The 17,128-nt window shown below is 41.7% G+C and overlaps 1 protein-coding gene across 1 annotated transcript in view; it reads right to left on the reverse strand.

The window, feature by feature from the left end:
- The window catches only part of Cntnap2 (contactin associated protein 2), a 1,948,854-nt gene that overhangs the window by 26,392 nt on the left and 1,905,334 nt on the right, over positions 1 to 17,128 (reverse strand). The window contains exon 22 of the mRNA XM_074061335.1: positions 87 to 326. Coding sequence (XP_073917436.1) covers positions 87 to 326 — 240 coding nt within the window. The remainder of the gene's footprint in view (positions 1 to 86; positions 327 to 17,128) is intronic.

Genomic DNA, 17,128 nt, shown 5'->3' on the forward strand with positions numbered 1-17,128 from the left:
AGTGAGGTTCTGCTATCAACCCATTTTACAGATAAGGAAACTGAGGTTTAAATAAAATAATGGCCCAAGATGGTTTTGGACTTTACCTGAATCCAGGTGATCTAGGTGCCAGGGGTCAGTGGCTGACGACATCGGGGAAAGCGTCAGTGGGGAGGCTCCGCAGTTGGACTCCACCAGCTCGCCCTGGATGTGGACGTGGGCGGAGGCGTTTGTCTGCCTCAAGGCAGCCTTGAGCGGGGCGATGTGGTTGAACTGGACTCTGGAGAGGCAGCCTGTGAACCCAGGGGTGTTGTATCTGTGAATTTCTTGGTCAATCTTCCCTGTTTCTAAAAGGGAAAGAGAGAAAATAAGAATGTGAGCCCAGCCAGGGATTCCAACTGGAAAATGGGCCTGTCCTGGAACGCTTGTGCCCAAGGCTCACTCTTAGATTTCAGCTTGGGATGTCATGTCTTGTAGATGACATATTAATGACGCACTAAGCCTTCAGGCTGCAGACTTTGTGTTAATAGAATCTCATGGAAACGGAGAACATGCAAGGCCAAGGATAAGTCTGCATTTGAGAAAACACAATGATTCATAATTACCTTTCAGATACAGAGATATGGCCGAAACTAACACACACTTCCTGGTTCTCGTAGGTTTTTGTCCTGCTCTTTTCTGATCTTTCCTGACTCTTTTAGACATGATACACAGGCACCTGCCCAGTCCTCCTGTTCTGTTTTATACTTCTTTCTTATTTTCTCCTTCCGAATTCTTTATTAAGAACAAAGCAACATAAAGAATTCCCATAGCTTATAATTAGACACATCCTTTCTTTGGTATCCAAGCTCCTTGGAATGCTGAGATTTACAGAATCCTGCTGGTATGTGATGGAGGGTTTGGAAATCAGGAAACTCTCCTAATTCAATCACAGCACCCAAGTGCATTTATGCATCACCCCCCCTTAGTCTGTAAGGTCACAGCCTCCCATACTAACTCCCCGTTCAAGTATAAGTCTGGGTAGAGGCGTTCCCAGGATACCTGTGTGAAAAAAGCCATCTGTTATTGTACCACTTACAGCACTGAGTGTCTTTTCTACCTTTGCCCACAGTTTTACAGCCTCACAAACCAATGCTGAAAGTGTCCTTAAATGTTTATGATGGCCTGGCTAGTGGCCAGGGCCAATGAACCCAGAGCCTCTTACCAAGTATGATTTTTGGAGCAGAGAAACAAACCTTGTATTTGGTAACAGTGTCAAATTCTATGGTAAACCAGGAAAGTAAGTTTTCCCAGGGTTCTGGAATGTGGTCCAAGAGAGGTAGCACCAAAATTAGCTTTTGAGGATGAAAGGAAAAAGAACTTCAGACTACTTTGTCATATAAGTAAATGATGGCAGTAGGCTGGCGCTGATGGCAGGAGCAAGCCTGGGAGTGATATGCTGGTACTTTCCATTCCCTTTGGGGCTCTTTCTTCAGCTTTTCTTCTTTCTGTGTTTTCTCCCTGTTGTCCTTTCCCTGAAAGGTGACCAGGTCACAAAAACAAGGACACTGATGCCCAGGAAAGCAGATGCAGTATTTCCAAATTCAATGTCATTTCAAGTCTGGTAGACATGCCTGTTTCCTTCATTCCCAGGTGTCTTTGCCTGTTCCCTCCTGGCTGGGAACAGTTCCTGTGCTGCTCTTGCTGCTTCAGACCTGATAGTTCCAATGTGGACCGTGGGATGGTCATGGTATCAGAGCATCTGCTTTCCACCCAGGCCAGTCCTTGGATCGGGGACTGGCTGGTTTTAGTCAGTGTTTCAGCAAGTCTCACGACCCTGCTAGAGTTTACATCTGGAATGGCCAAGGCCCTCAGATTAGAAGCTTGGTCCCCAGCTGTGGCACTATTGGAAGGGGAAGCAATCTTTAGAAGGTAGGGAGGAAGTTGAGTCATTGGGGGTGTTCCCTTGAAGAGAAATAGTGGAATGTTGGCCTTCCTCCCTCCTTCCCTTCCTCTCCTCCTCTTCTTCCTCCTTCTTCTTCTCTTTCTTCCTCCTCCTCTCTTTTCCCTCTCCCTCCACCTCTTCCCAGTTGCCATCTACATGCTACTGTCATGATATCCTGTGGCACCACAGGTTGAAAGCAACAGAGCCAAGTGACAATGTACTGAAAACGTGAGCTGATGTAAGCCTTTCTTCCTTTTAAACTGATTTATCTCAGGTATTTGTTATAGTGACAGAAAGCTGATTGACAAACCCTCTGAGCTGGGTGGGATTAGCCCCACTTCACAAATGAGCAAATAGAGGCCCATTTTAGTTTCTAGTTCAAGGCTTTGCCAATGAATAAATGTTTATGTCTCATATAACAGCATGGAAGGCAAATGTTTTGTATTAGTCTCAATTAAAGGCCTATATTATGTTGTTCTTATATTCATGTTGGTTTTTGGCATTTCTAGTCAGGGGCTCTATAAAAATGACATAATGAGGTTTTTAGAAAAAAATCTTGATGGCTATGAATGCTGCTGTAAGACCACGTTTCATTAGAACCACAGCCAACAATATGGTTTTCAAAAATGCGGTGAGCTGATGTCAAAGCTTGGCTAGCATTGTTGAAAGTGCCAGTGAGCTCTGTACATGCTCGCCGGGAACAAGATTTCACATTTCTTAAGAACATCTACAGAAGGAATTCCAAGATGGTGGCTAGAGGGAGGAAGCAGAAAGCGACCCTCCTATAGTGAAATCTTGGAGAGACACTGGAGACACACTTTGCAGGCATAATCACTGAGAAAAGGCATAACTTTGACTCCTCCACATCTCCAGCTGGTGCAGAGAATCTCCACTTCACCTTAAACGGAGAACCGAGGAGGCCCCCGGGGCCGCCAGTGGCCGGCGCCCATACAGCTTGGGAAGACGCAGACCAGCTTACTGTCGACTAGCACACTAACACTCCCTGTTTATACCTTTGAAACTCTCTTGTCTGATACCTTGTTCTGCTTTCTCCCTCTTGTCTGTATATTTGTTTCCCCCTTTTCTTTAACTTCTTGCTTTCCATCTCAGCTCACTCTTCCATTCTCAATATTACCATTGTTATTATTACAAGCTAGAAAATACTTAATTACACACAGTACAGGGACAGTAACAACACCAAGGACAATGACGGGAAGACAGAAAAAACAGGGAAACCAGTTTCCCCACAGCAAAAAATTAGTAAAGGAACCAGAGGGGAATGAAGAAAACAGAAACTCAGATCCAGACTCCAACAAAATGAAGATTAAACTATGCCAAAGGACCCAATGAAGCCCACAAGAATAATTTAAAAGAAGACATACTACAAGTACTCAATGAGAATTTTATAGAGATGATACTGGATAGGGTCAACCAAAATGTACAGGAGACACTCAAGAAATTCCAACACAATAAAAATAGAGAATTTGAAAAAGCAAAAGAAGAAATAAAGGAAACCATAGAAGCACTGTATAAACACCAAAGTGAAAGAGAGAACACAATGAATAAATGGATAAATGAACTCAGGACAAAAATAGACAACAATAAAGAAGAAAACTGCCAGGATATGGAAAACCTCAGAAAAAAGAACGAAACAGAACTGCAAAACAAAACGGAAGGTCAATCCAGCAGAATAGAACAAACAGAAGACAGAATCTCAGAACTTGAAGATGAAATGGTAATTAAAGGAAAAACCGAAGAACTATTAATTAAACAACTCAAGACCTGTGAAAAGAAAATGCAAGAACTCACTGACTCCATCAAAAGACCAAACTTGAGAATCATGGGCATCGAAGAAGGAGAAGAGGTGCAAGCGAAGGGAATGCGTAATATATTCAACAAAATAATAACGGAAAATTTCCCAAATCTAGAGAAAGATATTCCCATACAAATGCAAGAGGCCTCCAGGACACCAAACAGACCAGATCAAAATAGAACTACTCCACGACATATCATCATTAAAACAACAAGTTCAGAAACTAAGGAAAGAATATTGAAGGCTGTAAGAGAGAAAAAACAAGTAACATACAAAGGTAAACCCATCAAAATCACAGCAGACTTCTCAACAGAAACATTAAAAGCAAGAAGAGCGTGGGGTGAGATCTTCCGGGCACTGAATGAAAATAACTTCAACCCCAGGATACTCTACCCAGCAAAGCTATCATTCAAAATAGATGGAGCAATAAAAGTCTTCCATGATAAGCAGAAACTAAACCAATATGTGACCACAAAGCCACCACTACAAAAGATTCTTCAAGGGATTCTGCACACAGAAAGTGACACCCAACTTAACCATGAAAAGGCAGGCAGCACCAAACCACAGGATAAGAAAAAGCAAGACAGTAGAGAGTAACATCAAGTTAGGTACACACAATCAAACCTTCAAACAACTAAGATAACTAAATGGCAGGAATCACCACATACCTATCAGTACTAACGCTTAATGTTAACAGACTTAATTCACCCATCAAAAGACACCATTTGACAAAATGGATTAAAAAAGAAGATCCAACAATTTGTTGCTTACAGGAGACTCATCTCACCGACAGAAATAAGCATATGCTTAGGATGAAAGGCTGGAAGAAGATTTACCAAGCCAATGGCCCCCGAAAACAAGCAGGAGTAGCAATATTTATCTCTGACAAAGTAGACTTCAAACCTACATTGATCAAATGAGATAAAGAAGGACATTCCATACTAATAAAAGGGGAAATAGACCAAAAGGAAATAATAATCATCAATCTGTACGCACCCAATGTCAACGCACCCAATTTCATCAAACATACCCTGAAAGACCTAAAAGCATATATAAACGCCAACACAGTGGTTGTGGGAGACTTTAACACTCCATTATCATCAATAGATAGGTCATCCAAACAAAAACTCAATAAAGAAATCCAAGATCTAAAATATGCAATAGATCAAGTGGACCTAGTAGATGTCTACTGAACATTTCATCCAACCTCTACACAATATACATTCTTCTCAGCAGCCCATTGAACCTTCTTCAAAATAGATCATATCCTAGGGCACAAAGCAAGCCTCAGCAAATATAAGAAAATAGAAATAATACCGTGCATACTATCTGACCACAATGCAGTAAAAGTAGAACTCAACAACAAAAGTAAAGACAAAAAACATGCAAACAGCTGGAAACTAAATAACTCATTACTTAATGAAGAATGGATCATCGATGCAATAAAAGAGGAAATTAAAAAGTTCCTGGAAGTCAATGAAAATGAAAACACAACCTACCGGAACCTATGGGACACAGCTAAGGCAGTCTTGAGAGGAAAGTTTATAGCCATGAGTGCATATATTAAAAAGATTGAAAGATCCCAAATCAATGACCTAATGATACATCTCAAACTCCTAGAAAAACAAGAACAAGCAAATCCCAAAACAAATAGAAGGAGAGAAATAATAAAAATAAGAGCTGAAATCAACGAAATAGAAACCAAAAAAACCATACAAAGAAGTAATGAAACAAAAAGTTGGTTCTTTGAAAAAATAAACAAGATCGATAGACCCCTGGCAAACCTGACGAAAATGAGGAGAGAAAAAACCCAAATTAGTAGAATTAGGAATGCAAAAGGGGAGATAACAACAAATACCATGGAAGTCCAGGAAATCATCAGAGACTACTTTGAGAAGCTATATTCAAATAAATTTGAAAATCTAAAAGAAATGGACAGATTTCTAGATACATATGATCATCCAAAACTGAACCAAGAGGAAATTAATCACCTGAATAGACCTATAACACAAAATGAAATTGAAGCAGCAATCAAGAGTCTCCCCAAAAAGAAAAGTCCAGGACCTGATGGATTCTCTGCTGAATTCTATCAGACCTTTAAAGAAGAACTGATACCAACCCTCCTTAAACTGTTCCATGAAATAGAAAGGGAAGGAAAACTGCCAAACACATTTTATGAAGCCACTATTACACTTATCCCCAAACCAGGCAAAGACACCTCCAAAAAGGAGAACTATAGGCCAATCTCCTTAATGAACATTGACGCAAAAATCCTCAACAAAATAATGGCAAATCGAATTCAGCAACACATCAAAAAGATTATTCACCACGACCAGGTAGGCTTCATCCCAGGGATGCAGGGGTGGTTCAACATACGAAAATCAATAAACGTAATAAACCACATTAACAGAAGCAAAGACAAAAACCACTTGATCATCTCAATAGATGCAGAAAAAGCCTTTGATAAGATCCAACATCATTTCATGATAAAAGCTCTAAGAAAACTAGGAATAGAAGGAAAGTTCCTCAACATTATAAAAGCTATATATGACAAACCTACAGCCAGCATTATACTTAACGGAGAAAAATTAAAACCATTCCCTCTAAAATCAGGAACCAGACAAGGATGCCCACTATCTCCACTCCTATTCAACATAGTACTGGAATTCCTAGCCAGAGCAATTAGGCAAGAAGAAGGAATAAAAGGAATACAAATAGGTAAAGAAACTGTCAAAATATCCCTATTTGCAGACGACATGATCCTATACCTTAAAGACCCAAAAAACTCTACTCAGAAGCTTCTAGACATCATCAATAGCTATAGCAAGGTAGCAGGATATAAAATCAACATAGAAAAATCATTAGCATTTCTATACACTAACAATGAGCAAACGGAAAAAGAATGTATGAAAACAATTCCATTTACAATAGCCTCAAAAAAAATCAAATACCTAGGTGTAAACCTAACAAAAGATGTGAAAGACCTCTACAAGGAAAACTGTAAACTTCTGAAGAAAGAGATTGAGGAAGACTATAGAAAGTGGAGAGATCTCCCATGCTCATGGATTGGTAGAATCAACATAGTAAAAATGTCTATAGTTCCAAAAGTAATCTACATGTTTAATGCAATTCCCATCAAAATTCCAATGACATTCATTAAAGAGTTTGAAAAATCTACTGTGAAATTTATATGGAAACACAAGAGGCCACGAATAGCCAAGGCAATACTCAGTCAAAAGAACAATGCAGGAGGTATCACAATACCTGACTTCAAACTATATTACAAAGCAATAACAATAAAAACAGCACGGTACTGGCACAAAAACAGACATGAAGACCAGTGGAACAGAATAGAGGATCCAGATATGAAGCCACACAACTATGAGCAACTTATCTTTGACAAAGGAGCTAAAAATATATGATGGAGAAATAGCAGCCTCTTCAACAAAAACTGCTGGGAAAACTGGTTAGTAGTCTGCAAAAAACTGAAACTAGATCCATGTATATCACCCTATACCAAGATTAACTCAAAATGGATCAAGGATCTTAATATCAGACCCCAAACTCTTAAGTTGATACAAGAAAGAGTAGGAAATACTCTGGAGTTAGTAGGTATAGGTAAGAACTTTCTCAATGAAACCCCAGCAGCACAGCAACTAAGAGATAGCATAGATAAATGGGACCTCATAAAACTAAAAAGCTTCTGTTCATCAAAAGAAATGGTCTCTAAACTGAAGAGAACACCCACAGAGTGGGAGAAAATATTTGCCAGCTACACATCAGACAAAGGACTGATAACCAGAATATACAGGGAACTTAAAAAACTAAATTCTCCCAAAACTAATGAACCAATAAAGAAATGGGCACGTGAACTAAACAGAACTTTCTCAAAAGAAGAAATTCAAATGGCCAAAAAACACATGAAAAAATGCTCACCATCTCTAGCAATAAAGGAAATGCAAATTAAAACCACACTAAGATTCCACCTCACCCCTGTTAGAATAGCCATCATCAGCAACACCACCAACAACAGGTGTTGGCAAGGATGCGGGGAAAAAGGAACCCTCTTACACTGTTGGTGGGAATGTAGACTAGTACAACCACTTTGGAAAAAAATTTGGAGGCTACTTAAAAAGCTGGACATCGATCTACCATTTGATCCAGCAATACCACTCTTGGGGATATACCCAAAAGACTGTTACTCCAGAGGCACCTGCACATCCATGTTTATTGCGGCACTATTCACAATAGCCAAGTTATGGAAACAGCCAAGATGCCCCAGCACTGACAAATGGATTAAGAAAATGTGGTATCTATACACAATGGAATTTTATGCAGCCATGAAGAAGAACGAAATGTTATCATTCGCTGGTAAATGGATGGAATTGGAGAACATCATTCTGAGTGAGGTTAGCCTGGCCCAAAAGACCAAAAATCGTATGTTCTCCCTCATATGTGGACATTAGATCAAGGGCAAACACAACAAGGGGATTGGACTTTGAGCACATGATAAAAGCGAGAGCACACAAGGGAGGGGTGAAGATAGGTAAGACACCTAAAAAACTAGCTAGCATTTGTTGCCCTTAATGCAGAGAAACTAAAGCAGATACCTTAAAGCAACTGAGGCCAATAGGAAAAGGGGACCAGAAACTAGAGAAAAGGTGAAATCAAAAAGAATTAACCTAGAAGGTAACACCCACGCACAGGAAATCAATGTGAGTCAATGCCCTGTATAGCTATCCTTATCTCAACCAGCAAAAACCCTTGTTCCTTCCTATTATTGCTTATACTCTCTCTACAACAAAATTAGAGATAAGGGCAAAATAGTTTCTGCTGGGTATTGGGGAGGGGAGCGGGAGGGGGTGGAGTGGGTGGTAAGGGAGGGGGTGGGGGCAGTGGGGAGAAATGAACAAAGCCTTGTATGCACATATGAATAATAAAAGAAAAATGAAAAAAAAAAAAGAACATCTACAAAGGATAGTGCGTTATTATCTATCATTTCAGTGCATTTGAGTTTCTTACAATTAAACTGTTTTATATTAACCTGCAAACTCGGTTGGAAGTCTCTTGTTGAAACCAAACATGGTAATACCATTTACTGTTAGACACGGCTGTCTGCTGGCAATGTCTTGGCCAAGGCATACTTGCTGTACAGAAAGCTGGTTTTAGAACTATAGTTCTGACTTCTGAAACGCAATTCTCAAGCTGCAATTAGTTCTTTCATGACTTCTGTCCGCAGTGATGTGGGTTATGGAGAACAGTCCACTTGCATTCCCAGCACCATTGTGGGTAAAATCTAAGGTGAACCGTTCATGACAGTCCTTGGAGAGGCGGCAGTGGCATTTGTGAAGCATTAGCAAGCTCTTATTCAGTAACTGCCTATCAAGTGACAGGCAGGAGTGTCATGAGAAGTGAAAAGAGAAAGGAACCCCTGAATAAGGAACACTGGGGCAGAAAGGCAGCTCTGAGGAGAACAGATTAGTGCTGGGGCCTTGGCCACCTGTGCCAGCACCTCCCCAGCAAACAAATGCCTGTTTCTCACGAGAAACTTCTCATTTTCCTTTGAGAGAATTGAAATTCACCTACACATTCTTCTTGGTTATCCTTTGGGACCTACTCACCAGCTGATCTTGTTAGCTTTTATTCATTTTGGTTTCCTATCACTATTTTTTTTTTTGAGGGAAGGATGTGAATATTATGAAATATAAAATATCATTGCAAACTTGTTTACTTTTTGGGAAACAGAGCCAAAAGATCTTAGTATGCCAAGGAAATCTGACTATTGGTAAACATCCATTGTGTGGTCTTTTCTGTGCTAGGGGCTTTGGAAGTCACCTTTCTTAGGATCTGTGGGGTCCATAGAGATGGCCAGCCATGGTCCCAGCCCTAATGGGGCCCACCATTGCCCTGCAGAGACTGTGGTACATTTGGCCCCAGAGTTCTGTCCACCCTTCTGTTCCTTCCTTCTCAAGGGTGGAGTGTGTCCCACTGTGACACCAGGGTTTGTTTTAGATAAGTCACAGACTGGGAGATAAGTGACATCCAATCACAGGGTGAGGATGTTATTCTCTCTCTAGTTCCCTTTCAATCATTCAAAGACAGGGTCCCAGGTCAGCTCAGTGGGGGTTGGGCTGCCCTTTTCACTATGTTAATACTTGCTATTTTCCCTTTTGAACAGAGAGAGCAGACCTCAGACCTGGATGCTTCAGCAAGCCACATGTCAAATTTCACCACTAGCTTAGGACAGCAAGCAACACTGGTATGTCATTTCATGGTAGTATTACATGACTTCCCTTTAACATAAACTTTTTCCTTTTTATTTAAGTAAAAATAGTTGTATTACTTTTCTCATCTCTATGGCAAAATAACTTAAAAGAGGAAAGACTTATTTAGCTTACAGTTTCCAAAGTTAAATTCCATCGTAGTGGGGAGGTTAAGGCACAGCAGAGAAGTTCACATCATGGTGGCAGGGAGAAGAGCAAAAGGAATCCAGGAAGGGGCCAGGACAAGGTATAGTCCCCAAGGACATGCCCCCCCCACTTCCTCTGACTCTTGACTTCCTCCTGATAATGCTATCATATTATGGATCCATCAAGGGATTAATCCATTGATTAGGTCAGCTAGCAACCAAGCCCCAGTATGCGAGTCCATGGGCGATATTTCACAGCCAAACCATAACAATGGTGAATTCATTTAAAGGAAAATAGTAAGCAACAGTAAAGCAGGTCACTGGAAATGGCACCAAGTATAACAAGCAACAGCAAAAGTGGTGACATTGGTCCTCAACTGACAATTCTGATGGGACATTGTTGGGAGTAGCTTGTTGGTCCTCCAAACACCTTGAGATTCTGCCTTAAGACCCCATTCCATTCTCATGGAATCCCTCCTCCCTTCCTCCACCCTGGGTACCAGCCATTACCTATCACTTTAGAACACCAGGGCCCCCAACTCTGCAGAAGGAGAACTTGAAGTGGCTTCCTCCTGGATTGTGCTCCCACTCTAACTGGGCCAGGTGTGTTCTTCCCTCTTCCGATGGGCCAGACGCCTGCATTCGTGTCTACTAGACTTAAAGCTTCCTTGGTAGCCAGGACTGAATGCTACTTCTGTGTTCCCCAGTGTCTAAAATAATAACTTGCATAAAGTAGCCACCCAATTTTAGCATATGTCACAGTTATACAGTCTGCCACTGGGGGTTTGGTTGTGTGGATGGGACCAAGTATTGTGAAAGTACAGTTATAGCCCAGCTTCTGGTGGTCAAAATTTGTTTTTCAGACCCATGAGGAAAATAGGTGGACACGGCCTTGAAAGGAGAGGAAACAATATATCTAGACACAATTGACAATTGTACAGTATTTCCAGAAATACTGTTACCTGGAACTCTCACTGACAATAGACTTACCTTTTATAACATTGTTGTGCTGCTCTGAGATGACACCATCTATTAATGCTGGGTGTTTATTGATATCTACACCTCCACAGGCCTTAAACCTGGAGCAATGGTTTTATGACACCTAATGCAACAAGTAGGGTATGGATTTGAAATTGCTGCCTGGGTGAAGTTTTAAATAGCTCTTGTAAAATCAGACTGAAATGAGATTGTCAGATGGTCCTCTGATGCGCACTTGCAGTTGTGGTGAGGTGTTGCTAAGCTGGTCCCTCCCGCACTGTGGCACCCTGTGTTAGGGCTGAGCACATAAGCCACAGACAAACAGCTGCATGTGAGCTCTTCAGTTTTTCCATTCTCCTTGCTTGGTTATAGTTGTATGGATAAGAGCCTGAACGGGTCCATGGAATGAAAGTATAGAAATAACCACAATTCACTCCAAAGCCAAGAGCATTCTTGAGCATTCAAAAAGGCAAAACAATAAAGTCAAATAAATTTCATTCCTTCACTGTAATGTGGTCAGATGCTAAGTAGTAGGCAGGGCATGGAAATGTTGGTATCTAGTTTCCATGTCAGTCTCTACTCTTTTGTATTTTATCATTTTTACATTTACTTACACGTGTAATGTGTATACATTGTTTGTGGGCCCCCCCCCCTCCCTGCGCCGCTTCCAGGCTGTGAAAGTCCCTGCTCTTGAAAGACTATAGCTGTGGGGGGAGAAATGACCCAACAACATATGCACATGTGAATAAATAAATAGTGATAATAAAAAGACTATAGCTTTTTTTTTTTTTGTGGGACTGGGGTTTGAACTCAGGGCTTTGCATTTGCAAAGGAAGTACTCTACTGCTTGAACCACACTCCCAGTCCATTTTGCTCTGGTTATTTTGGGAACAGAGAGTCTTGAATTATTCGTCTGGGGCTGGCCTTGATCCTCTATCCTCTGGATGTCATCTTCCCAAGTAGCTAGAATTACAGGCCTGAGCCACCAGTGCCCAGTTCAGGCTACAGCTCTTAATCAATGATGTCTTACCAACCAGCTTCCAAAAGCTGTGTGAATAGAATTAAATCCATGTACATAATTGATGTATACCATTGTACACTATGACATTTTATTAATCCTTTAAAAGAGACACTGAAGAAATTTGATTGTCATTATAGGATGCTTTTCTCTCTTATGAAGGAAGGCGGGACTAAAATATGCAGGTATATTTTAAACAGTTTGCGACATACGAACTGTACTAATGACAAGGACACAGATGCTAGGAGCAACAGAATCTTTGTCCCTTGAGCACTTGTCTGCTACAGTTTAACTCGTAAATCTTTTTCTAAGGATTGATTAAAAAATACATTTTTTTAAGAGAAACATTAAAAAGAAATGCACGCCTTAGTGTGAAGATACTCATTTACTCTGCTAGTCTTGCAGAAATGTCAAAGATGACATTTTTATTTGTATCCACTTATGGTCTTGAGCTTCTGGGGACACTAAACAGATTGAAATTGCTATTTCCATTTCTAAAATCTGAAAAGAGAACGCTTGTTATGATCTCTGGTTAGTCTCATAATATAGTTGTAATTATATAGTATCAAAAGCATTGCTCTAAAGGAGAAGATAGAGTAGGTGTTTCCAAAACACTAGACATTTGGCATGTGTACAGTGCACGTCGGAAAGATGAGCTTTATACCTTTTTCTGAATATTTCAATTTGTCAGACATAAGCTAGAAAAGTCTGGAAGGGCTACTGCCCTGTGCTGCAGCCTTGGGAGTGCCCTGTTACCTTGCAGGGCCGTTCAGGATCTGCTGGAAGTAACATGACCTTTCAGAAAAATGTATGTGCCTATCAGTCTCAGTGCCGTGTGCTTGACTGACTTCCTCAGACAGACAGGGCCGATTAACCCTCTTAGAGTCTTGTAAGTGCATGCTTGGCTACTTGCTCGTGCAAACCAGAGTGCCAAGTGCTGTGAGGTGGGCGGATCTGCTTCTTGCTCACTGGGGTTTAGTCCACGTTTGCTTTTGCATTTAAAAAATTTCAGCATCAGAAACAATATCCTATGAACAACATTGTCAAACTGAAATGAAATGTAATATGAAAAATAATTTCTTTCTGTATGTGCCCTGCTTCTGCTGAAACGTTTTCTTTGTTGTGTTTTAGGTGTCGAAAAGCCATATTAAGCTGTAGCTGACAACATAAGGAGAATAAGTTTCAGTTGTTAAGTTGTTTTTTCCTTTGCTCCTGTCCCACCCACTGATGGGTACTTCAGCCAGGATGAGCAGAGAGTCATTTAAAGCAAACTCCCCGAGGAGCAGATACTTCGGGGACAAGGGGAAAGGAGGCGAGGAGGGTGTTGACCTCACACATTTCAGGAGCAGCATGAAGAAGGGTGAGCTAGGACAACCATGTCGGCAAGTTAATGTCAATTTGAATAATGCAATAAAATAAAAAATGGTTCCCTTCCTTTGTTCTCATTTGTCTTACAATTTTTGTCCCAGGAGGCCTCTGCAGCCTCTTTACCGAAGAGAAAAACCTTGGAGAACTAAGACAGCATCAAAGTGCAAACACCAAGTGTTAGGAACTGGATGTTGAGGTTGGAGTCAAAAGCAATGACTCTCCCAGGGGGATGAGATCTATCAGGTACACATAGCAACAGGGGGAGAACTGTTTCCAAAAGTGTACTGGGGGGGGAGGTTCACCTTAATTCGCAATTCATGTTACATAATTAGCGCAAGAACATATTCAAATCTTGGGACCTTGCCATATGAAATGATGTTCAGAAGACAGACCCTAAATACTTGAGCTTGAACCTGAAGCCAAGGTGGATCATCACACGAATGTGGACGTTACAGTTGCAGCCACCCCAGATGCAAGGAATGAGGTCCAGAGATGCGCTGGTAGGGCTTTGGGGACATAAAAGTGTGTTCTCCCACAATACGGTTTCCTCTGTTTCCAAAATCAATGTGTTGTTCAGATCGTCCCCTGCTAGGTTGGGAGACACTGACAGAGGCCATCTAAACCAGCAAAGCAGTTTGTGATGTTTTTGTGGCCAAGACAGAGAAATGTGAGCTTGCAATAATATTAGTGTTTTAAAGGTAGGTACGTTATGAGATGAACAGCACGGGGAGAGGATTTGGCTATGGTGGAAATCTGTTTCTCAGAGAATTTCAGTCTACATTTTATTATTTTATTTATTTATTGTTTACATTGACCCATGTATCATGACATTTAATGGAAAGGAGTGGCTATCCAGGGAATGACAGGATTATACGCTCAAGGGACTGTGAAAGGTTGAAATGGCCTAGATCTGACTAGTTAAAAGTTCAGCAGAAACAAATATTTAAATTTTATAATTGGAAATATACCTCACCCTCCCCTCCCCTGAATACTAAATTGTATATGACACATCTGTTAACAGCATGTGAACTTCTCCACTCCCAGGATTAGGGTATTTCAGTTATTATAATTGATTTGGGAGTTAAGAGTGAGGTGTGGTTGAATCAAGGAAGGGACAGAAAGCTGGGCCTGGTGGTGCACACTTATAATCCCAGCTCTGGGAGGCTAAGGAAGGAGGATCTTGAGTTTGATGCCAGCCTGGGCTACTCTTAAAAAGTTAAAAAAATAAAAGGGAGGGGGGCAGGGTTGGTGTCTCGATCATAACTGGAAAGTGTTCTCTGAGATGGTCCCCTGAGTGGTCAGATTAAGTTCAGAGTAGTGTTTGCCTAGTCCATTAACCACCAGCAAGGTGGTTACCCTGAACCACCACACTTAAAACTATGTCCTGTGACGAGAGAGGAAGGTATACTAACATTTAGTATGGAGAAGAGGTGATGCGGGAAGCACACGCTCTCTGCTGTCAAACACTGGAATGACTGTCGTAGGGTTCAGGGTCAGATTTGTTCTGGGAGGTAATGACAGCCAACCAGACTGTGGGCCCAGAGGGTAAATATGAGATCAGGCCTTGGGGAGAGTCCTGGAAGCAAAGGTGTGTTGAGTGGAGCATGGATGTCATCTCAGCTGGGAGGGGTGATGGCGGAAAACTTGGGGGCCAGAAGGGGATCAATTCATCTGAAGGAAAAAGCAAGCCCTCAATTCTGGGTGGCACTGTGAGGAAGGGGACGGTTTCCTGACTCCACCCTGTGTGCCGGACATGATCCTTTATCTAAATCCCCACAAACAATCGGTAAGATGGCTTGAATGGCCTTCTGTATCCACACAAGGGCACTAAGCATGAGGGGTTGAGCAGTAGGAACCTGTGGATTGACCTGACCCTGCTGCTGTGTGGAAGGATTGGGAGTAGGAATGACTAAGCTTCAGCCACCTAAGACCAGAGCTCCTATTTTGGGCCCAGCCACGGAAACACCAGTCACAAAGATGGGGGAGGCAGAGACTTATCAGGGATCCAGACATCCTTGAATATAGATATCCTATATCCTGCAAGTTCCCACTAGAACGGCGATGGGGCTGTAAGAGGGACAGGGAGGTGGGGGTAGGAGCGAGGTAAATCACTTTGTGGGATCTTCCCCTTCAGAGTTAGCTGTTCCCACACTTATTATTTTTCATCAACTTATATTCAAATCATGGGCTCCCAAATGAGATTTAGAGACAGCCTGGCACGTCTTTACATTTCTTGGAGATTAAAGCTTTTCTTTCATAGAATTCAGAATCCTCTAAATAGGATGCTATAAAACTAAGGGAATTAATAATAACCTTCACTTAAAATTAGATTCTGGATGGTCCAGTGACATGGTAGAAAATTGCTCGAATCAGCTAAAGCCTACGAAAGGAATTTTCAGAAGTGGGAGACATCTAAATGCAAAGGCCAGAGTTTGAACAAGCCTGTCTGAGCCCCTGCTTCCTTCTGGCAATTCTTGTCCCTTTCTGCTATTTTTTTTTCTCTTGTTGCTACTGGAGTTTGAACTCAGGGCCTCATACTTGCTGGGCAGGTGCTCTACTACTTGCACCACTCCACTAGTCCTCTGCTATTTTTAAACATGAATGTCATCTCAGAGCGAAAGTAACAGTAACAACGACAACCACGACACCAAGGAGCAGCATCGTTTCTCACACACCTGCGACCTGATATTCAGCAGGTGTGCTGTTAGGACTTGGCTCTCCAGGTCTTGGCTTAAATAAATACTTAACAACAGTAGTGGCTAAAGATTCACTAAGTTATTGCCATAGGTCAGATGCACATTTAACGCTGTAAATAAAGGGTCTTAGTGATATTCACAGCAGCTTGCTGTGACAGGTACAATTTGGGACCCATTTTAACTGATGCTTTCTGGAATTAAGGAACATGCCAGAATCTCTTGGGCTAGGAGTTGCTGGCAAGTGAACAGGACTGTGGCTCTGATGCTCCCTGTCTTAACCCCCGTTTTGCCATCTGCTTAGAGAGCCAAGGAAGCCTCTGGAACGTTTGTTTGGGAGTTCTTCCAGGAGCTTCCTAGGGTTGTGAAACCCCTCCCAATATTTGCATTAAATACCTGCTACCCAACCATCCCAATTTTCAGACATCCTACTTTAACTGGAGGTCTGTTCCCTTGCCACTTATCAATTAGTCCTTGGAGCAGCCAATGTACAAAAGACAAGGAAGAACAAAGCTGATCTGAGCCAGACCTGGAACTGCAGCCGTCTCCATCTCTAATTTACCTAAATTGAGTGCTTCAAGGGGGTGAGTTAGAGCACTCTGGGTTGTCATTTTACTTTCAGCAGAAGAGAGAGGCCCTTTCTGAAATGTTTGCTTGGGGCCTTCATTTTTGGCTCCCATGGTGTCTACTGCCTGCTATTTCCTGAGCCAGGCCCCTGCTCTGGTCCTTTCATTATCTGACTCCTCTAGCTGTCCGAGCATGTTGACAGAGCTTCAGTTTTCTCTGCAGAAGGTGCAAATTACAGTGGCTGCTGCGCCTTGAAGGAAGTACATTTTCTCAGCCCTGATCATCATTTTCTCTTGGTGTCAGATTGAGTGCCTTCTTTCTGAGCAGCTCAGAGCCATCAATATTTTTGTGTGGAAAGTGCATTATTCTCTTTTCTAAA

Source organism: Castor canadensis, chromosome 2, assembly GCF_047511655.1.
Source record: "Castor canadensis chromosome 2, mCasCan1.hap1v2, whole genome shotgun sequence".
Lineage (NCBI taxonomy): Eukaryota > Metazoa > Chordata > Mammalia > Rodentia > Castoridae > Castor > Castor canadensis.